The following is a 24,700-nucleotide window of genomic DNA, read 5'->3' on the forward strand; positions in this document are numbered from 1 at the left end:
AATCCGCTCAGCAACTCTATGAGGCAGATGTTTGTTTACGGATGAGAAAATGGAGACACAGAGAGGCTAGCAACTCTCAAGATCACACAGCCGGCAAGCAGGGAGCCAGGGTCTGCATCAATACTGCCGGCTTGTGCCCCCTGTCCCTAACAACCATTCCATGCTGCCCTCTTTACAGAGATGTAATGTCCCCCAGTCTGGAAGGTCACCTCAGGGAGACTCGATGATTTCTGTGTATTTCCTGACCTCCTTCGATCTCTTTGCCATTTAACAGTCATCTTAGTTTATGTAGAATCCAACTCTCAGGAAGACAGACTTTCCCAACCATTAGAATTGGGAACTGTGTTCTGCATTAGCAACCTGGCGGTGGGAAACCGTGATGAGATTACCGTTAGCCCTGAATCGGGAATGCGTGTGGCAGGGGAGGACTGGGACACATCCACATGTTAGCCCCGCCATGGGACTCCATGACTCTGAAACATTATGAGGCAAAGGTACATTTTCAGTATTTTCTATCAAGCTTGGGTAGGCACGTACGTACCGTAACCAGGCCTGGAGGCCTGGTGGGTCTCCATCAGCAAGCTAATCTCCTGGTGGTCTTTTCTGTTGCCCTGCACTGTACAAGGGTTCTCGGGGGACACATCCCAGACTGAATTGGACAATCGGGCTTTTCTCCATCTGCTCCATATGATTATATAGGTCCCAGGCCAACTCTCCAAACACTTGTCATACCAGTTTCCTGGCTAAGAGATGCACATGATCATGCTGGAGTGACATAGGCTAACCCTTCCCAGTGACAGCACCCAGGTTCATCTCTGAGTACTGGCACTACTGAACCTCGCCCAAGGGGGTGGCGAAGCCTCTGGAGATCTGTGAGCAGGCCGCGTGTCCTTCCTCCGAGTACCCCAGACTGCTGAGGTTTGGACTGCTTGTGTCTAATTATATTGTTTTCCTGTCTCTACCCTTGCTGGTTCACCTGTCACCTGTCACTTCTAATGTCAGTTTGCCTGGCTCTAGAAGTCTCTCTCCCCCTTTTCATTCTGCTGGGGTCTGGGAAACCAAGCCACTGACCTCTTTGGAACTGTGTGCAAATGGTTGGACCCCCTAGAGCTGGTGCCCAGACGGACTCTAGGGACAGGCTTTGTGTCCACCTTGGCTACTCACAGCCAGATTGTTGGGGCTGAGATTGCCTGATGGCACATTTCAGCATGGCGGGACATCACGGTGTTTACTGTTTATGTGAGGGCTGGATGCTGGCTTAGGGGAGCCTGGTGGGACCATGAGCTGTGAATATGTGACTTGGCCAAGGTGCTCCTGCCATCATGATGCTGTCCTCAAAGGGAAGAAATTCCTTCCGAGACAGCTCTAGGCTGAGACCTGCTGAGGTGGGAGCACAGGACAGGGAGGATCTGTGTACTTTGTGCATCTTGGATTCATTATGATCTCTCCTCTGAGACTGTGAGTGGGCCCCTGGGGCACAGACGGTGTCTGGTTCCTAAGAAGAAGTTAATTTTAAGTCAAAAAGTTAATTTCAAATAAAAAGTCATATGTGCACATGGTTAAATATTCAAACCACACAAAAAAATATAAAATGAAAACTAAATCTCCTTCCTCCAACCTCAGTCCTCGCATCCATAGCCCCTCACCCCAAAGTTAAGTGTCTTGTGTATACTTCAGTAGCATTTTTATGCATCTATCAGCATATAACTTTTATCTGTTTTCTACTAGCACATGTGGAATCATACTTTACACAGATTTCTTCTGTACTTTGTTTTATTCACACAGTCATGTGTCTTGGAGCTCTTTCCACACATTCAGATCTACCTCATTTTTCAAAACTCTGTAACATTCCATCATAGGGAAACATCATAATTTATCGAACCCAGCCATTATGGTAGTCCCCCCTCCCCAACTCCCCGCCCCATCTCTTTTCCTTCCACTACATGTAAATCTTGGTGTACCTTTCTGTGCATTTCCAGCGGTAAAGTTCCAGAAGTAGAATTGCTGGTCAAAGGAGAGGTGTGTTTTGTATTTTGCAGTTCACCTCTTAAAGCAGAATAGTGTGGGGAGGGGGTGGGAGAGGTCCAAGACTCTAGCATCAGACAGCCTCAGTTTACATCCAGCCCTACCTCTTTCCAGCTAGGTGTCTTACTTGCCAATTGGGGATTTTAAAGGTTTCTATCTCCCAGGGTGTCTGTAATGCTTAAATGAGATAATGCATGCAGGCACTTAGAATGGTGCCTGACACATGGTAAGAGCTGGATAAATGATAAAGTATAGTTATTTTATGGATATTATTATTACTATTATCGTGCTCTCCAGGGTCCTCTGGAGCACTCAGGAACATGCTTAGAACTTAGGAGGTATCAGATAACGCACGACGAATGAATGCGTGGACAAATGAATAAATGAAGACATGAGCTGGCCTGCAGTTGCCCTCACCATCCTCCTGCTGTAAATACTGGCCTCCGTTTGTCCCTGGAGCCGTGCCTATCCTGGCAGGGAGGCTGTGAGCCACGAGCACGGCAGAGCCGTTTTGCAGCCTTGCCTCATTAGAACCCCACCTTCATAGGATTATTACGTTGGATCAACAGTTGCTAGTTCGGGCCGATCGTGTCGTAAATGACATGGAAATATTGATCGAGCCCCAGTGCCTGCTCTAAAATGCCCAGGCAGATACTATTCAAACACCCTCTCAAAACTGAAACACAGTGTTGGAGTCTGGAAATTCATGGGGATTCCAGGAAGGAGATGGGGTTGGTTCAAACGAAGGAATGGGGAGGATTGAGACTGCAAAGTAAGCAGCGCCCTGGCTAGTGAATTCTCCAACTTGTCTTCCCTGCTCTACAAAGCCAGATTAGCTCTCCAGCCAGGGCAGTTAGAGGAAGGCCAGTCGGGAATAGTGAAAAGTAGGGAACAAGCAATTTTTGGGAAAAGAAATGTAGGGTTAGTAAATAACACCACCTGGGGTGCCTGGGCGGCTCAGTGGGTTAATCGGCCAACTTCAGCTCAGGTCATGATCTCGCAGTCCGGGAGTTTGAGCCCCGCGTCCGGCTCTGTGCTCACAGCCCGGAGCCTGGAGCCTGCTTCAGAGTCTCCGTCTCCCTCTCTCTCTGCCCCTCCCCTGCTCGCGCTCTGTCTCTCTCTCTCTCAAAAATAAATAAACATTAAAAAAATTTAAGTAAATAACAGCACCTAATCCAATGGCTAATGAGCCTGTTACTCGGAGAGGCCAGAATGACTGCACGTGGCTCCTCTGTGATGTGCAGCATGTCCATTCCTGCCGGCCGGGTTGGGCTGTTACAGCCCTGGGACGGCCTTTCCCCTCCAGGTGAAACACCCCCCTTCTGCGCTCCCCAGCTCAGCGCACCCCGTACTCATGGCAGGTCCAAACAAAGGGAGACCTCAGAGCAGCCCTGTTCAAACTGTCACATATTTCAAACGCCAGCTGGAGCAAGCAGGCCCGGTGGCGAACGCGCCGCGTGTTCATACGCAGGGGTGTGTGGAGCGGGACGCACCCCCTCCCGTACCCCGCATCCGCAGTGTTGGGCTGATCCCTCCCCCTCCCCTTAGGTGGCAGTTGTGTACTGTCATCTGCTTTGATGTTGTTTGAAGATCTTCAGCTCATGTCACTCCGGCGCAGTTGACTTTTTCCTTTAAAAAGTTAAGACGATGCCTCATGTGCAAATACAGAATGACTATGTGAAGGTTTTATTCAGCTCGTAAATTAACAAGGGAACCTGTAAAAAGTGGTTTCAAGAGCATTTGAGGATCAGGGGTTTATATCTTCTATCAAGGGCAGCATTTAAAAAAAAATGCTGGAATAAAATTGCTAGATTAGACACAAAGTTGGTTAATGTCCTACAGGACAAAAAACCCCCAAACCTTTAGGTTTATCTTTTCTACTCGATAGAAATCTACACATAAACATAGACATGTAGCTTCCCGTGTCTGAGCTCTGTTCAAATAGTAAAGAATTGTCAAACACGGGCATATTCTCTTAGAGGTACGATCCTTGGGTGTGCCTGTTAAAAAGTGCCCGTGACATTGAAAGGCTCTACTTCCCATCTTTATGACCATTTTTTGGAGTTTTAAATAATGTTTCTTAATACACAAAAAGGTTTCTTACGGTTCTGTGACTCTGAGGAAGGGTATTCTGGGAAAATGTTGGAGAAGTAGAAGTGTCTGCAAGATTTGGTTTAATGGTTTGAACTGAGACAGAATCAGAAGCGTTGGCTTCGGAGCCCTCACTGCCTGAGTTCCTCGGCGATTCCAGGTGTCCTTCAGAGTGAGCTAAGTGGCTCTGTGGCTGGATGTGGGGTGCTGGCAGAGGAGCCTTGACAGGCAGTCCGGAGCAGGGCTGAGGCGGGAGGCCTGGGGGGAGGTTGCCAGGAAACAGGGAAAAGGGAAGAACAGGGCAGGTTGGGGCCATGGAGGAGAGGGGACTGAGGGGATAGAGAGTCAGGAGGGGCTTGGGGCCTGACTGGACATGAGGGAGCAGGGGGGTGAGGGTCTTTGAAGCCGGCATGGCTGGGAGGTCGGGACTGTCACCAGAGAAATAAGGCAGATGGCATGGGGTTTAGGCAGCCCATGGGCTCATGTCCGTTTCCCAGAAATCACTTTTGCAATGCTTTTACTCTGTGCTCTGGCCTGTTCAACCCTGCAAGATGGTTACCTCTTTGGCAGTTACCTGGGCACCCAGGAAGGGCTTAAGTCCTTGAAAGGCCTGGCAGCCGGTGATGCTGGTGGGAATGGTGACGGTGGGGGGTTCAGACAGGACTCGAGGGCTGGAGGTTGGGTAAGCATTGAAAAGTGGCAGTCTGAGGGCTAAACATGACCCTTGGGCAGGTTTTCTTTGGCCCTCGGTGTGTATTTTGATTGATGTCAACATCCACAAAGGCAGGAGATTTCCAGATGAAGAGAATACTAGAGTTCCAACTTCTTTTGAAAATTAGCCAGAGCCTCAAGAGGAGGTGGAGCTGACCTGTGGTCACACATCAAGTTACCATTGCCCCTGTCTGGAGTGTGCAGGTTTCCTGGGCATTCAGAGCCCCCAGTGAATGGCACGGCCAGTTTGGGACTTTGCCTTTCTCGACCAGCTGCACCATATTCCTCATAGCTTGTGTGTGGAGATCCCTCTCCTCTGGTAGGACCCCTGGCCCAGGGCTGTCAAGGCTGGTGGACCCTCTCTGGCCATCGAGTCATTATCAGCCTCCTGCTCTCACCTGCCATCTTGTCCCCAATAATTCACGCTTCTCAGTGGCTTTCCTTCTCTCACTCACACAGTCAGGTAGATAGAGGGGGAGTTTGGTTGGTGCCCTGTGGTATTCAAAGTGAAGGGTTTTCATACTGTCAGGGTAATGAATTCTGGAAGGGTTTGAAGCAAGGGGCTGGGAGGATCTCCGTGTCATGTGTCTGGGAGTGACAACCCCCAGTGGTTAATTACTGCCACACGATGAGAACTGAGCTGGTAGCAAAATGAGATAAGTTCATTACGAGCTAAATTTGAAGTTAATTGGATTCACATTTCCCCCCATTAGTGTACATAGAGCCTACCTAGAAATGGGCTGTATAAAAAAGAAAAAGTTGTATCCAAGCAAAAAAAAAAAAAAAAAAAAAGATACATTAGGCCTGGTTATTCTGTGGAGTTCATGATGAAAGGCTTTCTGAGATGTTGGTGAGATATCCAAAGTTTCTTTCAGATGGTAAAACCAATGTCATTTGACTAATTTCGTCTTGCCAGACATTTTCTGAGCACCTGTTATGTGCTGGGCCAGGATAGCGGAAGGAGGGACTCAAGCAGCTCTTGCTTTCGGGGACCTCCAGTCTGGAGGCAGGAAAAGCACAAGTGCCCCGTATTTTGGAGCAATGTGAGGGAATCTGGTGCCAGAATGCCTAGGCGTGGATATGGCTCCATTTCTTACTAGCTGTGGGACCTTGGACAGGTAACTAATCTCTCTGTTTTAATTTCCACATCCATAAAATGGGCATAATAATAGAATTTATCTTACAGAATTTTTGAGGATTAAAGGAGTTGATATCTAAAAAGCACAGTGAACAGTGTTTAGAACACCACCTAGTGTTAGAACAGGGCCTGGTTTATAGTAAGTGCTACAAAAATGTTAGCTTTCATGACTATCAGCTGTGGGAACTTAGGGCCCATCAACTGTTTGGAGGCTTTGTTTCCTCATCTATAAAATGAGGATAATAACAGCACCCACCTCTGGGATTGTTGTGAGTGCTGACTGACATAAGGCACATACAGGTGCCCAGGGCCTGACTCCTAGGAACCTCTAGGGAAGCTGTTGTTCTCTTGGTTGACCAGTCACCAAGGTGGCCCAGATTCAAGGCAAGGGGATGTAGACCCCACTGTCCCATGAGAAGGGTGGCAAAGTATTTGCAGACATGTTTAACACTTTCACAGCAAGGACCACTGTTTCAGTCCCAATAGATACTCTCTTTCTCTAATTATAAAAGGAAGACCGAGGTTCGAATGATTGTATTATTACTTGCCAAAGTTCACACAGCTAGTAATTGGTGGTGCTAATATTTTTTTTAAATTCATTTTTTTAATGTTTATTCATTTCTGAGAGAGAGAGAGAGAGAGCAGGGAAGGGGCAGGGAGAGAGAGACACACACAGAATCCGAAGCAGGCTCCAGGCTCTGAGCCAGAGCACAGAGCCTGATGCGGGGCTCGAACCCACAAACCGTGAGATCATGACCTGAGCCAAAGTCGAATTCTTAACCGACCAAGCCACCCAGGTGCCCCGGTGGTGCTAAGATTTGAACCTAGGCCTGTGTGACTCCAAATTCCAAACCCCTTCCTCCCCCGCCCCTCTCTGCTGCCAATCAGGAGTCCAGATGCAGCTCTGGAGGCACCTGGCGGGCCTGTGTGAAAGGCAGATGGCTTTATGGCCCATTCGAGCCCGACACCCTCAGTGCTGGCTTGAGCATCTCCTCCGTGGGGATGGGTCTGCCCTCTGGAGGTCACTTCCTCCACAGTGTCGGCCAGGCCTGCCTTAGTCTCACCCTCTCCCCAGATGCAGATGCATCCTGAGAATTCACACCTTCCCTTCACTTCTTTGTATTTTGAGCATTCCAAACTCATGCACCTCCAGGATTAGTAATCTACTCTTCTCTCTTCCCTACCATTGTCCCTCCAAGGCTTTCCATTGGCCATTTAGAACCTGAACTTGAACTTCCATAAGGACTTTGACCTGGGGAGGCCAGCGTTTCGCTCCTGGGCTTCAGCTGTGCCTGGCACAGGTCCACCTCATCTTTTGTACAGTTGCACAGTACTCCATCGTGTATATGCACCACCGTTTATTCACTCATTTCTCTATGTCCAGGCCTTTAGATATAGTTTCTGGTATTTTGTAATTACAGATAATGTTGCAGTGACTAACCTGTGCATATGCATTTGTGCATTGCTGAAGGTGTGTGTATGTGTAAGGTAGATCCTTAGAAGTAGGATTCCATTTTGGAAGGGTAAATGCACATACGGGTGTATATATATATATTCTGGTGAGTTTTCTGTTCATGAATTTTGCCCAATTTTCCATGGGATTTTTGGCCTTTTCGCTTTAATTCTTACAGGTTCTTGATACATAGGCATAGTAGCTATCGATTCCACTTTTTGGCTATTATGAATAATACAGCTTTGCACATTCATGTACACATTTTTGTAGAGACACAGTTTTTTATATCTTGTGGGTATATACCTAGGAGTGGAATTGCTGGGTCACATGGTAACTCTACATTTAACGTTTTGAGGAACTGCCAAGCTTTTCCAAATGGTTGCACAGTTTTACATTCTCACCAGAGGTGTATAATGGTTCAAATTTTCCACATCTTTGGTCAATGCTTGTCATAACCTTTTTGATTATGGCCATCCTAGTGAATATGAAGTGGTGTCTCGTTGTGGTTTTGATATGCATTTCGTTGATAGCTAATGATGTTGAATGTCTCTTCGTGTATTTATTGGCCATTTGTATATCTTATTTTATTCAGATCCTTTGCCCATTTTTAAATTGGGTTGTCTTTATTATTGAGCTGTAAGAATGCTTTGTATTTTCTAGAAACAAGTCCTTTATCAGATATAGGACTTGCGAATATTCTTCTCCCATTCTCTGGGTCTTTTTACTTTCTTGATGATGTCCTTTGAAGCACATAAGTTTGTAATTTCTATAAAGTTCAGTGGAGCTAATTTTTATTTTGTTGTCTTTGTCATATCTAAGAAACGATTGCCTAATCCACAGCCATAAGGCTGTATGCCTCTGTTTTCTTCTGTGAGTGCTATGGTTTTAGCTCTTACATTTTGGTCTTTGACCCATTTTGAGTTAATTTTTGTAGCTGGTGTGTGCATCTGGTTTTGAGTCATGGTTAGAAAGCCTCTCCCTACAAACAGGAGGGGAATTCACCGATATTTTCTTTTAGTATTTGCATAGTTTTAGTTTTTGCATTTAGATCTCAGAATCATATGGAGTCTATTCTGGTATATAGTATGAAGAGTCTATTTTATCTTTTTCTTTTTTAATGGCTCTCCAGTCATCCTAACGCCACTTAATAAAAAGCCCATATTTTTCCAAGTGATTTGAGACCTTGCCTTTGTCATATGTTAGATTTCCATATATAATAGTTGGGTCTGTTTCTAGACTTTTTATTCTGTTCCATTGGTTTTCTGTCTATTCATGTGCTGGTATCACACTTTTAATTATGAAGACTTTGTAGACTGTTTTAACCTCCAGGAGGGCTTGTCTCCTTGAGGGGGTACATTCTGAGTAATCCTTCAGAAATAGCATTTAACTAGAAGTCGTGTGTCATGAGCTGTTCTACCCCTTACTCTGTGACTGTAGGTCAGTCAGACTCATCTTTGAGCCTCAGTTTCCTCGTTCATATAACAGGGGTAGGTTCCTTCCCTCAGGGTTGAAAAAGACGAGTTATTTTAAATTAATTCAGAGAGCATCCTTTGTCTTGATGAAAGATCCATATGGACTCCTTGGTGATAGTGAACAAGGCCAAGTCTTGATTATTCTGTCTGGGAAGAGGAAGCAACACATGAATTGTCCAGGATGTACTTATGTGCCATTAATAGGAACAGTTATGTTAAGAACCCAGATCAATTATTTGCAAATATATTATATGCTATCAATAATATTCAGTGCTATTGCAAATGATATAAGCCATTTCTTCCTTGGCAAAAAAAAAATGACGTAACTATGTGTTTTGAAGTTTTATATTGAATTCAGAAGCATTAATTCTGGTATTCCATTGAGTCTAGAGGCTTGAATTAGAGCTAAAGAGCAGTAGCCTCTTAGCTATCTTGTGTTGACTGGTCTTGTGGTGACATGCCCAGCTCAGTGCCAGGAGAGTCCTCTTGGGCATCAAAGCAAATGTGAGGGTTAAATTTACTCTGTGGGTTCCCACCAGATGGTGTCCATCCTCTGCTCAGATTTAGACAGATGTCCTTAGAAAGTCCCAGGCAGAGTATTCTCAAGCAGAGAATAATGATGAAAACAAGAACAGTTAACATTTACGAAGTGTTGTATCAATCAACTATTGCCACAATACTGCTGCTTAGCAAACTCCACCCCAATGTTCAGGGCTTAAAACAACAGTCGTTTCTTCTTGCTCATGTACCTGGAGGTTGGCTGGGGGTTGGCTGATCAAGGCTGGGCTTGGCTCCAGTGGTAGACTGGGTCCAGGTCTGCCCACACGTTCCCTTCCTGTTTGTGGTAAGCTAGCCCGAGCCTATTCTCATGGCGATGGCAGAAGTGCACAGGCGCACACGCAGCCACACAAGCATATAATAAGCTTCTGCTTGCTGAGTGTCTACTAACATGTCATTGGCCAAGGCGAGGAACGTGACTGAGCCCAAACTGAAAGGGCAAAGAGGCACTCACTGCCTCTAGTAGGAAGAACTTCAAAGGGTTTCTTTTCTGTTTTTCATAAAACTAAATTTACCTGGTCTAAAATAGTTTCATATTATGTTTTCCCTACACTTTGGTGTGAGATTACCATTCATTCAAGATGATGTATGTGTAGGGATAGGAGCCAGGACCACATCAGAGAGAGGCCAAATCTGCCTCTTGAAAGACAGAGGGTGCTGGGGCGCCTGGGTGGCTCAGTCGGTTAAGTGTCCGATTCTAGACATCCATTACCCAGCTGCCTTGCCAAACCTTTTCACTGGTTCAGATGAGCTGACTTTCCAGGCTCACGGTATACCCAGCCACTGAAATTTTGGTGTTTCCCCTACTCCCAGTGCTTATCCTTGTGTCTCTATCTTGTCTTCTTGTACTGGCTAAAACTTTCAGAAGTGATAACAGGTTTCCTTGACATGTTTTTTTTATTTTAATAAAGAATGTTTCAAGTATTTCACCAATTAAGTATGATGTTGATTCAGGATTTAAGATCAATACCAGATCAAAGAAGTATACTTACCGAGAGATATTGGAAGGAATTAGTATTGAATTTATTAGCCAATGCCTTTTCCACATAAGAAAAGCTTTCCATCAGCTTTGATATAATCATATGTTTTTCAACTTTTGATGTGTTACTATGATTTCCCAACCAATGCTTTAATACTGAATCATCCTTGCATACCTGGAATAAACCTTATTTGTTCATGGTATATTATTCTTTCTAACCTCATTTGATTATCGAGACAGTAGATTTTTTGCATGTATATTAATAAATTGTGACATTACCCTTTAATTTTCATTTTTGTACACCTTTGTTAAGTTTTCATAGCAGGATTATGCTAGCTGGGAAAATGAATTGGGAAGATTTCCTTTAGTTTTATATATCCTGGAACAGTTTAATAACAAAAGTATGTGTCCTTCGAAGGTTTCAAAGAACTTCCCCAAAACAAAACAAACAAGAAACTTGCGTGAAAGCTAAGTGAATAAATCATCTTATATTAAAAAAATAATTTAAAAAAAACACAACTTTTTCTATTTCTGCCAAGGCAGTTGGGGTGTTCATGTTTTCTACTTCTTGAGTTAATTTTGGTAATTCATGTTTTCCTAGAAAAATATACTTTTTGTTGAGATTTCCACATTTATTAATGTAGAGCATCTTTTGCATTTAAAAAATATTTTTAAATATCATCTCTTCCACGTCTGTGGTTGTGTCTTCTCATTCCTTATCTCGATGTTTGTGTCTTCCTTTTTGGATCTTGCCCTGGGTTTGTCTATCTTATTGGTCTTTTCAAATAACAATTCTTGGTTGCATTTATTGTTGTGTCTGCTTTTTTCACTTTCCTGATTCATTATTTTCTGCTTTTTCTTTATCGATTCCTTCCTCCTTCTTTCCTTCAGTTCATTTTATTACTTTTTTATCTGGCTTCTTGAGTTAAGTGCTTTGGTGAGGCACTGCATTTTCTGCTTTAGGGATCAAGGTTTTAAAGCATGTGTAAGAGTGGCAGAAACTGTTGGGGTTCTGACTAAAGGCACAGCCTCTGTTCAAGAAAGAACCTAATCTCAGGAGGCAGGAGAGCTGCGATCCAGTCCCAGCCTTTTCTGAAATCATCTGAGTGTCCTTGGGCAAGTCCATTCTCAGCCCAGGACCCTCTTTCCCAAATCTCAGGCAACCAGGTGGGATGTGGACCTCATGAGGCTTGGCCCCCATGCACTACCTGCACAGGAGGCCTCCTGTCAGGATAATGCCCTCTTTTGTTTTTTTAATGTTTATTTATTTTTGAGAGAAGGAGCACGAGCAAGAGAGGTGCAGAGAGAGGGGGGACAGAAGGTCCAAAGTGGGCTCTGTGCTGACAGCAGAGAATCTGATGTGGGACTTGAACTCATGAACCGTGAGATCATGACCTGAGCCGAAGTCGGACGCTTAACTGACTGAGCCACACAGGCGCCCCAGCACCCACTGTCTTTCAAGAGGCAGATTTGGCCTCCCTCTGATGTGGTCTTGGCTCCTATCCCTACACATATATCCACAAAATCTGTGTAGCTGAATTTTCTTTTGCATGATAGAGCCAATAAGCAATGGTGACAGTGTGCCGAAGGCAAGGCTCAGCCTGGTGTCCCAGCTGAGAGATACCTGGAGCCTCTGGACTCGTGGTCAGAAGCATAGCAGGTGTATGTGCATGGCAGTGAAGTGGAGTGGCTAAACGTGTGACCTCTGACATTGGGCCACTTGGCTTCAAATCCTGGTCCTTACTGTGCAACCTTGAACAAAGTACTTGCCCTTTCTCTGTCTCATTATCCAGTGAAATGGGAGAAGTATCAGCACCTTACCTTTCAGGGTTGCTGAGGGTTAAATGAGCTAATGATTTCAGAGACTGAGAACAGGGACTGGTATGTATGTATGTATGTATTTTTTTTTAATGTTTATTTACTATTGAGAGAGAGAGAGAGAGAGAGAGAGAGAGAGAGAGAGAGAGAGAGCGAGCACAAGTGGGGGAGGGGCAGAGAGAGACACACACACAGAATCCGAAGTAGGCTCCAGGCTCTGAGCTATCAGCACAGAGCCTGATGTGGGGCTCGAACCCACAGACTGCGAGATCATGACCTGAGTCAAAGTCGGATGCTTAACCGACTGAGCCACCCAGGCGCCCCCAGAGACTGGCATTCATAATTTCAGTGTAAATGTTTATGGTTTGTTGACATCATCAGGGGCAGGGGGCATGAGCCTGGGGGTGGTGCTGGGGACCAGAGCTCCACACCCATCGGAACAGCCCAGCCATGGCTGCTTTCTCTACACGTCTCACGGTCTGTCCCCTGGCATTTTGATCTTGTACCAACTAGTCTGACACTTATGGTCGCTCCTCTTCCTTTGCAGCAGCCCTCGGGTCACCAAGGCTCCGTGACAGTGTGGAGAGGGCTCTGTGTTGGGTGTGAGTGCTCTTCCCACCCCCACCACGATGTTGCTTAAGGTAGAGGAGGGTCCTGGGTTGATGTTAGGAAATGTGGGCTGAGGTCCCTGCTCTGCCATCTGCTCCCTGTGGAACCTGAGCCATTTGCTCCCCACCCACCGTGGGTCTCAGCTTTTCCATCTGCAGAATGGCAACAGGGGTTGGTCAAGAAGAGCTTCAAGGGCCCTCCCTTCACTGATTCTTGACCACAAATGGAGGGACTTTTCTAGGCTCCAGAGAGCTCTGCTGCTCCAACAGGACCTCTTCCTTCATTCATTTAACATATATTTCTTTCTAACCTCGTTTGATTAATGAGACAGTAGATTTTTGCAGGCCTATGCCATCCGACCTTAGCGCACAAAGACCTTAGCAACTTGACCCTGGAGCTTACACTCTAGAGAGAGGAGCTGCCATAGAGGGCTGTGGGTGCTGGGTTTGAGGAGGATGAGATGGGAAGGTATAAGAGGGCAGGTGGGGGGACCTCCTTAAATCACTTTGCAAACGGTCAGTTCTGCCAATTCCAGTTTTCTGTTTAATGTCAGCTCTTGTGGGGAGTCATGTGTGCAGTTCATTTGCTCCCCTTACAATGCCTCATACAACAAGACATGAGCAGTGCTTGTCACAAGCTAGGATGCCCAGTCCAAAGCCAGGGTGGTGGCGAGCAGAGGAAAGGGGCAGCCACATGCCTGGTGTTCCATAAGGTTCTGGAAGGTAAGCAGAACCCTGTGAAATGAGGCAGCCTCTGGCTGCTGGCCAGACAGTCTTTGAATGACTGGCACTAGAAAGGCTGTTGGTTTATCTGGGGAACATTCACAGCTCATACCATGTGCTGGCTTGGCTTCTTTGGGGAGTGTTTGGAGTGATTCTTTGGTCCCTCCCCTTGGGCCACCTGCTAATGGGGCTGAACTCAGAGCCATCTACTTGTGGTAGAGCCTGCACCACCTTGCTGGGCCCCAGGGGAGGGTCCTGGTACCTGGTCTGGCTCTTCATGGTCAGGAGCCCCCACCCAGTCTTCAGTGTCCACATTCAGAGGAGGTCAAGGATCCACTTTCCCTCCCTTGTCCCAAGGCTACCTCGTTTCCCACCTGCTTCCCGGGATGGCTAAGGCCAGTGCATCTCCTTCTTTCCAGGAGCAACCTACTTCCACCCACTAGGGTGGGGTTTTGTCCTCAGGGCCCAACACATATAACCACAGAACAGTCTGATTGCCCAACAGCCGGGGTACTGCCTTACCCATGAACACCTTGTCACGTTCACGTAACTGGCAATGCCTGAAAGGGCTGTGGCTCTTTTTCCCTAAGTGGCAGGCGCACCTCAGTGGCACCTCCCTCGCCGAGTTCTGCTGCCTGCGGTTTCTTCTGCATCGCGTGAAATCCAGCACATTTGCACACCATTCATTCTGCATTTACTCAGGGCCCACCAGGCTCCAACCTCTGTGGTGCATGAATGCCCTGCCACCTGGGAGCTGGTAGCCTGCAAAGAGAGAGGAGCACAGAGGGTCTGCCTGCAACAGCTGAGGCCTGAATCTCCACGTCCCGGGCCCGGAACAGTGTCTGGTGTGAGGAAGTACATTTCCTGCACCTTTGTTGAGTGACTGACTAGCTGGAGGCCGAAGGAGGAATTCAGTCAGGGGTCTGAGGAGGAGCAGGAGGAGGAGGGAGGTGTTTGAGCTGGGCTTTGAAGGTGGGCGGTATTGGGTTGCCCGCGGTTGGAGGAGAGGGTGCTTCGTGCTGAGGCACAGCAGAAGCAAAGGTGTGGAGGGGGAGAAGTCCAAGTGCTACTCTAGCTCTTGAAAAGTGAGCTGGCCTGAGCTCCATTTTCCCAGGGAAGCAGCAGAGCTGGCCTGGGTTCCTGCTGAGTGGAGCCAGGGTGGCTGGAGGGGTGTGCGTGTGTGCGTGTGTGCATGTGTGTGTGTGCATGCATGAGTGATGGTGGGGGGGGGGGTGCCGCACGCTGGCGTTCAGCGCCCAGACGTGACAAATGTGCAGATGTCCCAGGAGCTGTGGACATGAGCGGCTGGCCACGGAGACACTCACCCCGTGATTTGTTGCTTTGATTCCTCAGGCCGTGACTTGGCGAGCACGACCCTCCCCGGGTACCCTCCGCACGTCCCCCCCGCCGGACAGGGCAGCTACTCAGCACCGACACTGACAGGGATGGTGCCTGGTGAGTTTGCACTGTCGGCGTCTCCGCAGCAGGCAGTGGATGGGGTTTCGGGGGGGGGGGGGCATCCCCCCAAACAGCCTGTGACCTCTGCGCTTCTGAGAAGTGGACCTGAATAAATCAGGCAGAGGTCTGCGCTCTCAGCCTCTTTCTCTGCAACTGGGCCTTCGGTGGGGCCAGCGGTGAACTCAGGAGAAGCAAGGGGAGCTTTGACTGTCACTCACACAGTCCCTTGTTGGCCACACAGATAACCTGAACAGAAGGGTGCAGGACCTGGCCAAAGGTTGCCCAGTCAGTGCTCAGTAGGGATCCTCCTCCATCCTCCCCCACCCAATTTAAATGACTCAAACACCAGGAGACCCCATCCCCAGGCGCTCCCAGCAGCCTGACTCCTTGGGGTTGAGGACCATGTGCTCAGCACAGACAGGATGTTGGCTGATGGGTTTGTCACTTGATTCTAAGCTGAATACGCTGTGGCCACTGAAACCTTATCCCCTCGGGCCAGCAATGTGTCAGTTTCTTTAAAGACATTGGAAAGGAGGCCACCGCGTCTCCTTCTCTTGTAGAAAGGTATGGGGAAGGACAGCACATCATCACGGTGCTGGCTGGCTGTGTACTAAAGGGCATGAGCATAGTAGAGAAACCCAAAGTATCGTTTTTTGAAAAATGTTTAAAAAAATCAGGGGAAAAATCAGGACAGGGTTGGATGTTGTGACACTTCTTTTAAGTCTCTTTTTCTGAGTCATTTACCTGGTGCTTGAGCCCCTCCTTCTAGCCCACCCTAGTGGTCCGGCCCAAATAGCCCCATGCCTCTCCCAGCCTCTTCCCCAGCCCATGTCATGGGCATGTGCACCCTGGGCCCAAGGACTGGTGGGGGATGTGGACAGAACTTGAATGTGAGATTGGATGTTCACATCTGCGTGTGAAGCCCTGTAGGATGATGAGCGAGGCTAGGGGTGGGAAGGGAGGCGGGGCAGATCAGCGCCTGGCCAGGCTTCTCCACTCAGCCAGGTCCTGGCACGGATACCAAGGAATCCCAGAGTTCTGAATTCACTCTTGGCCTTCCAGGTTGCTACAGAGATGTATTTAACAAGGTAGGAGGACAGAGCATATTTCATTTAACGGTTTGTTAGCTTGATTTATGACTTTTAAATATGAGACATATGGGAAATGGCCTTTGTGTGGGCCCTTGCCCCGGGCCTTGCCAGTGCCAGGGAGGCCTGCCAGGTGCACACCTGCGAGAAGCCTCTGTCTTTCTGCTGTGAGGAGGGGCCCACAGCCCCTCAGAGCATAGGGAAGTACTGTGCGTGAGACGGACAGAGGCAGTGGGACCCAAACTCTTGCCCACCCCCACTCTCAGGAGATGGAGCCCAAGTCCTCTCTGCTAACGGCCCCTCATACTTAACGTGGCACTTTATAAAAGGCAAAATGCTTTCCCAGGAACCCTTCATTGTTCCAACCCTGTGAAGCAGGCTGGGTAGGAATCGAATCCCCATTTTCCAAAAGGGGAAGCGGAGACTCAGAGCGATTAGGGAATTGCCCAGGGCCACACAACTTACAGGTGGGAGGGCTTGGGTCTGGGTCTTTGCCCCCCGGTTCAGCACTCGTTCCTCTGTCCCGTGCTCCTCTGTGTGCTCTGGTTCCATCAACACAAGCTTCTCACTGATGGCAGACGGGGAGGCAGCCGCCCCAGGCCCTCTCCTGAGGACACGTTGGCAGGTAAGGCTGAAGCCTCCCGGCCGGCCTCGCAGGCTCCCCACTGCAGACCCCAAAGAGGCCAAGTTCAGAGAAGCAGTTGAGCTTTCTTGAGTCTATCCAAACAGAGCTGCCCCCTGGCCCCTGTGATTCCTCTAGACCTAATTACTAGGCTCAAGATCCAAATGGGCACGGACCTGGCAGAGACCCCAGTGGGAACCGATGGTGGTTCCTCACCTATTAAGAGCAGCAGCAGGAGTCACAGGCCTGAGCAAAGGCACAGTCTAACCAAACCTGCTGGCAGCAGCTGGACAGGTACCATCAGAGGCTTGGCCTGCTGGCGTGGTTTCCTGGCACAGAGGGAGGGTACACAATGTGGAGGGAGGAACACAGACATTCTGGCAGGAAGCCCCAGGTCTGCCTCCTCCTCTCTCCCTTTCTTCTCCTTATGCTTTTTCTTCTCATACACCCCCCAGCACTCATTCATTTTCAGACCCAGTGTCAGGGCTGGGACTCCACGCTCAGTGGGCACGATCCTTAGTTCTTTTTCCTCAATGTCCAAACTATGGCACGCCTTTGGAACTCTGTTTCCAACATGATTGCCAAACCTTTTTTTTTTTTTTTTTTTTTGAGAGACAGAGAGAGAGGCAGGGGGTGAACACACGTGGGAGCAGGGTAGAAGCAGAGAGAGAGAGAGAGGGAGAGAATCCCAGGCAGGTCCCATGCTCAGCATAGAGCCCAATGTAAGGCTCAATCTTACGACTGTGAGATCATGACCTGAGCCAAAATCAAGAGTTGGATGCTTAACTGACTGAGCCACCCATGCACCCCACCAAATCCGTTTTTTGAGTGGCTTCATGGATGCTGGCTCACATGCATGGTGTTTGCTGAACTGCCCTCAGGGCTGGCACAAAGAGAGCTCACCTTACAGGAGAGTAGGTCTTGGGCCTGCCATTCAGGCGTCACACAATCTGTCCTCAACTTACCTTTCTGGTCAAGTCTCCCAGCCTGTCCTCTCCTTGACCTCCCACTGGTTCCTAGCATGCCTCACATACTTATTAGTCAGTGTCACTCTTTGACCTTGGTTTAGACTACTTCCTGCCTCCACCTGTCAGGATCCAGCTTTACCCTTCAGAGCCAAGTGGAAACATCACCTGCCCCATGAAACCTTCCAGCGTGGCCGTCCCCTGGGGGATAATGCTGGATGCTTGGCTTTGTTATGCCTCATAGCCCAGCACATTTGTGGCCTTGTCAGCTATGCTACTGGATGGTGGGCTCATAAAGGCCAGGCCCTCTTGTCTTCTGTACCCCTCACAGTCCCTGGCACATAATAGGCCCTTTTGTGTGTGGTGGCTGAGGGAGAGAGGCAGAGAAAATTAATACTAAACCGTGTATCAGTTCCTGTGACAAGTCAGCAAACCTTGGCTTAAAATAATAGAAATGGATGGTCCCACAGTCTTGGAGCTCAGGGCTGTGCTCCCTCTGGAGGCTTTATGGAAGGATCCATTCATGTGGTGCTCCTTGGAGCCCTGGTGCTCCTTGGCCTGTGGCCACCTCACTCCACCTTCGCATCTCCCTCTCCCTTGGAAGGACACACGTGACTGCATTTAGGGCCTAACTGGGTAACCCAGGGTACTCTTCCCATTTTAAAGTCCTTAATCATATTTACAAAGGGAACCCCCCACTCCTCCTTTTTGTCCATGTAAGTAACATTCACAGGTTCCAGGGATTAGGGCATGAATATACCACAACCTGTTTGAGGATTTCAACTTTGTATTTGTCCAGATTTCAAATTCATAATCTCTTGGACTTCTGAATCTGGGAGGTATTCATTTGATTGTGGCAGTGCTGAAGTTGGTGCCATGTCATAGGCCCCCAGGGGCATGTCGGTACTATTTGTTTCTCCAAACTGAGAAAGGCCTTAGAAGATTTTTTTTTTTTTTAACATTTGGAGAGAGAGAGAGAGAGAGAGAGAGAGAGAGAGAGAGAGAAGAGGTGACTGAGTGGCTCAATTGGTTAAGCATCTGACTCTTTATGCTCGCATGGTTCGTGAGTTTGAGCCCCTCATTGGGCTCTGCTGTGACAGCTCAGAGCCTGCTTGGGACTGTCTCCAATCCTCCTCTCCCAAAATAAATATTAAAAAAAAAAATAGGAGATTGTTTATCTGCTTTTGTCTGAGGCTGTAACATGGCAACGGGCTGTTTCACTCTATGGAACTGTCCTCCTGCCTCGCCTAGCAGTGAATCCAGAGGGAGACCAGACATCTTCTGAATTGTTTTTTCCATTCTAGGTTTTAGGAAATTTGGCTGCCACCTCTTCTTTTTAAGGGAAGACTTTCATGTGGAAGGTTTGCTTTTAGGACACAGTGAGGAGGGACTGCCTCCAGAGTACATTTGGGCAATTGACCTCGTGGCCCTGAAGAAAGTCAGCATTGCATTTTTCTGTAAATTCCAGCTTGTGGGCTTGGACTCTGTTTCAATCCTGCTTCTGCCATCCGAGTGTCGTCTGACATTTCTGGCTTCGGGGTACCCCCATGTCTGCAAAACAGGGCTTCTTGATATTCCCTGGTATTTGGAGATTCAGTTTCTGCAGGTCTGCAAAATCTGTACTGCCCTTTGTTGATCCCCCACGTTGAATAAAGCAAAGAGGGCACATATCAGCTTAGAACGGAAACAGTTCAGTTTTATTGTTCATCAAGTCCTAGCAAATGCCAAAAGTTTTGCACCAAAGATTCCACAGTGTCCTGATGGGTGTAACTAGTTGATTCCTGCCTGGAGATATTTATACAACCTAACAGATATCGATCGACATGGCATTTGAAACCCTTAAATTTTCTAGGCCAGGTGAGAAAGAAGGGTGTTCGCTGCCCTTTGGTTCCGGTGAGTCTCAGCAGCAAGGGAATGGGCTTTTAGAGGAACCGGTAAGGGATGGCCCCCACGTACGGCCCCATTTTGGAGCTATAGGCCAGAGTGCCCAGAAATCCTGACCACGTCCTGTTTGCCTTCCTTGGGCTGCAATAGACAAGAAGCCAATTGGAGGTGTTAGAAGGTGCGTGGCAGGTTCCTCCCGTCCTGGGCACTCTCCTTGCCATGGATAGGTGTACAGTGTTTCTTAGCTGCTTTTCACTGAAATCGCCCAATTCGCTGATGCCTTTTATTTTCATGAGGAAGGAGGGGAGGGTGGATGGAACAGGAACCTGAGGCCAGTGCAGAGGTCTAGAACAACAGTGAGAGGTGGGCAGGCATAGTGCCTGGTGGACTGGGGCGAGGGGATGAGGTGCAGGTGCAGCTTCCTCTCAGCCCTCTCTGCTGCTGTCACTGGACCGGGCATTTCACCTCCTCCGAGGGGCCTTCCCCGTAACAAATGCACATGACTTTCCTGTTTCTAATGAGTACCACAAAGAATATGATGTATACATTCACCGTCTTACAGTTCTGGAGGTCAGAAGTCCAAAGTGGGTCTCAACGGGCGAAAGTCAAGGCATCTGCAGGGCTGTGTTCCTCCAGGAGGCTCTGGGGGAGAATCGTTTCCTTGCCTTTTCCAGAGAGCAGATGCTACCTGCACTCCTTGCCTCGTGGCCACAGTGCCCCATCTTCAAAGCTGGCGACGCTGAGCCAAATCTTCATGGTGACACCATCTTCCTGCTTCTCTCTCCAGCCTCCCTCTTCCACTTCGAAGGACTCGTGGGATTTTATTGGACCCACCTGGATAATCCAGGGCACTCCCCTGATCTTCAGCCAGCTATTTAGCAATCCTCCTTTGCTATCTAACTTTCCGTGTTCCCAGGTTCCAGGGATTAGGATGCAGACCTCTTTGGGGGGGGGGTTGGGCATCATTCTGCCTACCACACCATCTAAACCAGGAACCCCATCACTCCTGTCACAAAGCATCGTGTTCCTTTCATTCGTCATACTAAGCACAGTTGAAGGAATTTAATTAGTGGTTTACTCCTTCCTCATCTGCTTTCCCCTCAGGCCTGTGCAGTTTACAGGGGTTGTGTGGTACCCAAAGCTATGTATTTTGTTCACTGCTGTGTCCCAGTTCCTGGCAGAGTGCCTGACCCATGGTAGCACTCAGGGAATAGTAGTTGAAATATAAAGGGGGGGGGGGGCTTTGGGCTGCGCTGCCAGTGAGAGCTCAACCCACTGCCAGAGCATTTGTAGCCAAAGATGCTGGGGCAGCCACGTGGCGAAGCAGGGAGGCTGTGTGGTTAAGAGCATGGACTCTGGAACCAGACTGCCCATTGTTGTTGTTGTTTTTTTAAGGTTTTTAATGTTTATTTATTTTTGAGAGAGAGAGAGTGAGAGCAAGCAGGAGATAGGCAGAGAGAGAGGGAGACACAGAATCTGAAGCAGGCTCCAGGCTCTGAGCTGTGAAGCACAGAGCTCGATGAGGGGCTCGAACTCACGAACCGTGAGATCATGACCTGAGCCCAAGTTGGAGGCTTAGAGCCACCCAGGCACCCCCAGGTTGCCTAGTTTTGAATCACCATCCTGTTTCTCACTAGCTGTGTGACTTGGGGCAAGTTACATAACTTCTTGGTGCCCTGGTTTCCTCCTCATCTGTAAAATGGGGTGATGGGAATAAGAGTGAGCATTAAATGATGTAATGCATGTAAACACTGTTATTGGATTTTTGCCTGGTACATATTACGTGCCATGCAAGTGTTGATGATGATGATGATGATGATTGTTGTTTATACAGGGGGCTGAGCTGGGTGTGGCGGTGAGAGGAGACACCTAGCTAGCATGCCTAAAGTTGGCCTGACTCGGGCTGACATCAGACTGAGGGCTCTCCAGCAGAGTTCATGGCCCAGTGGAGCCCATGGATCAGTTGGAGAACAAAAGAGAATCCAGTCACAGACAAGAGTGTTGTCAAGCAGGGGTGGGGGCAGACCCTGAATGCTGCCCGCTTGGAGAAAACAGAAAGACACCTGGGGGTGGTTCAGTTGAGAAAGGTGTCCTGTTGAAGGGAGCCCTTAGGCTGGGCTGTGACAAGTGTATCCTTGGCCATCTGAGCAGGAGGGCGGGGGCATTGGGGGTGGGGCAGGGTTGAGCCCAGTGGTTGGAGTGGGTTCACGTGTGTGGAGCATGGCACAGCTACCCCGGTAAATGAGTAAATAAAGTTGGCAGGAAGGAGAGCTGGTTGAGGAGGAGGATGCTGGTGACCAGCGAGATTAGGATTCAAGTTTTCGACTTTTAGAGGCCAAGCAGATATCCAGGCAGGGTCCTCTGCGGGTGTCAAAGCAGGTCAGGAATACCAGGGCCAAGATCTGGCCCAGAGAGAGACAGAGAGAGAGTTCCCCAAGAAAAGTGAGGACTACCATGGAAGGAGGGTGGCTTCACCACTGACTATCTATGTGACTACGCACAAGCCCCATGACCTGAGTCTGCCTTGCCTGCTGTTTTCGAGAATCATTTGAAATGATGGTGGTAATGTTACCGAAACACCAGCCACACGAGGCAGGAGAGTAGGGGAGGAGGGCTTCTTTTCCCTATCTGTAGCAAGCCCCTCCCTGACTTTGAGCCTCCACTGCTGGGCAGGCCTGCTCTCTGGAAGCCAAGGTTTGGGGGAGGGGGGGCCCAGCACCAGGCAGGGAGGCAATGGATGGTGGCCAGAGTCAGCCAGGAACTCGCTGTGTGATCTGACATGACATTTCCACTCTCTGGGCCTCATTTGGCACGTGGGCCACGGGTAGAATACACTGTACAATTCTGTAAGTCATGGCTGGGACCATGAATGGGAGCCAGAGGGATCCCTTTTCAGCCTTGTATGAAGACGCTTCCCCAGAATTAGAACTGAAGATAGGCACACGGGCAGGTTTGGGAGAGAAGGGGCTAGCAGAAGCCAGCAAGGATCTGGTGGAGGGACTGGAGCATCAAGGTGGGGGGTTGGACCAGTGCCCCCCAAGTGCCTCCCAGGCCTAAGTATCAGGCTTGGAGAGTGTTTGCTCAGAGAATGAATGGCCTTGGGCCTTAGCTCTTACTTCTCCCTCACCGGGACTTCTGGTGGTCCTGTGGCCTGGGTACTTTTGAAGCTCCCTCCACACCTTTCAAAGCTCACCTTGGGCTCCCCATCGCCCACCTGTTGCTCCTTCCTGACTCTTTACTGCCCTCTAGTGGCCTCTAGTCACTCTACCACACCAGGAACTGACTGGGGGTGGACGGTGAGGGGTGGAGGGTGGGCGGGGAATACCAGGCACAACCAGTGTGAAACAACAGCCGGCTAGTCATTTGTTCATTCTTCAAACGTTTCCTGGAAGTGCCAGTCTAGGCTAGGTGTGGTGTTGCAGACACAGTCCCTGCCTTCAGGGAGTTCACAGACTAGTTGGGGAGACAGATATAAAAAGTCATCCCTGCATGCTGTGTCAGGAGCTAAAATGTAGGAATGTGCTGAGGAAATGCAAAGGAGGGTGCTGCTGAATTTGCTGGGGCCATGGGGCCAGGTGGGGGAAATCAGGGAAGGCTTCCCAGAGGAGGCCACTTGGGCTGGACCTTGAAAGGTAATTTTGCAGTCTGAGAAATTGAAAGGGTGTTGTAGGGTGGGGGACGAGTGCGTGAGAAGACAGAAGGACCAGAGAGCATGGGCATCCATGCAGGAGCTGGGTGTGACCAAGACTTTGGGGTGCTGGCAGGGACAAGCAGGAAGGACAGGCCGAGCTGAATGAAGAAGGGCCTCTCCCAGCACCCAGACGTCAACCCCCTGGAAACCTGGAGTGCATGACATAGTGCAGTCAGCAGCCTTGACAGATGGCAGGCTCTGCTCAGGCCGATCTGGATAGGAGTCAGGGTGAGGCGGCTGTGCCCTCACAGAACGGAGCATTGAGGGGTCTGGAGTGGTCTGATCTGGACAGTCTATCCAGCTAGCTCCTGGGAACCCTGCGTTGAAGTGATGCTGGGATTGGGGAGAAACTGATACCCGGTGTGAGCCTAATGATGTCTTTGTTGTATTGGGGAAAGAAGAATTGCAAAATCAAAGACTCAGATGGAAAACATGCCAGAAGCATGAAGGTCTTTTTGGAATTTCAGAGATCTGGGTTCTGATTCCAGCTTCCAAGTACTCACAGTGTGACCTTGGGACATGGCCTTGGGGCTTCCTTGGCTCTCTCTTAAAACGGGAGGCGGTGGGTGGGGAGATTAGATAAGATGCTCTCTAAGGGCCTTTCTGGTCGGCCATTCAAGGGCTTCTAAGTCTGTGACATCCCTGCCTGCAGGTATCACCTCCCAGCTGGACTGGAAGCCTGGCTGAGCACCGCCACCTCTGTTCTAAGTGGGCAGCAAATGCTTCCGAGTCCCCCTCAGGACTGGGTCTGTGATGTGACAAGGCGGTGGCCCTGGGCTATCATGTGTCATTTGATAATGACTTCCAAGGGGTAGAGCTGAAGGAAGGGGGCCTCAGGATGTGCCAATCCTATTCACCCACAGGGAATCCTTGTCTCCACAGGGAAGGTCCTCCCCTAACACAAAGACTAGCCTTCAGGGCCTCCACACCTGGGATGGGTTCTTACAGACTTTAGAGTCTAGAATTTTAGGGCAAATTTTAGAAGCAGCAAAGGCCACCGTGATTTGTTCCATCTTTTAAAAAAAACTTTTTTAATGTTTATTTAGTTTTGAGAGAGGGACAGAGACAGAGACAGAGTGCAGTTGGGGGAGGGGCAGGAGAGAGAGAGGGAGACACAGAATCTGAAGCAGGCTCCAGGCTCTAAGCTGTCAGGACAGAGCCTGACGCAGGGCTTGAACTCACATACTGCGAGATCATGACCTGAGCCAAAGTCCGATGCCTGACTGAGCCACCCAGGTGCCCCTCGTTCCATCTCAACAGAGTGTCCTTTTGGGGATCATGGGAGGAGGCGGAGGGAACACATCACGGGCCTTTCTCACATAGCCCATGACAGGAACAGGTGAGAAGTCGAATCCTAGCTAGGGAGGAGGGCCCTGCCCAGAGCCAGGAGCTCACTGGCTGCCTAGGAAATGTCCA

At 48.9% G+C, this 24,700-nt stretch overlaps 1 protein-coding gene across 2 annotated transcripts in view; it reads left to right on the plus strand.

Annotated features, from left to right (window-relative positions):
• The window catches only part of PAX5 (paired box 5), a 193,838-nt gene that overhangs the window by 132,417 nt on the left and 36,721 nt on the right, over window positions 1–24,700 (plus strand). For both annotated transcript variants that reach the window (XM_027039454.2, XM_015079494.3), the window contains one exon: window positions 14,930–15,031. In XM_027039454.2, coding sequence (XP_026895255.1) covers window positions 14,930–15,031 — 102 coding nt within the window. The remainder of the gene's footprint in view (window positions 1–14,929; window positions 15,032–24,700) is intronic.

Source organism: Acinonyx jubatus, chromosome D4 (assembly GCF_027475565.1).
Source record: "Acinonyx jubatus isolate Ajub_Pintada_27869175 chromosome D4, VMU_Ajub_asm_v1.0, whole genome shotgun sequence".
NCBI classification, from domain to species: domain Eukaryota; kingdom Metazoa; phylum Chordata; class Mammalia; order Carnivora; family Felidae; genus Acinonyx; species Acinonyx jubatus.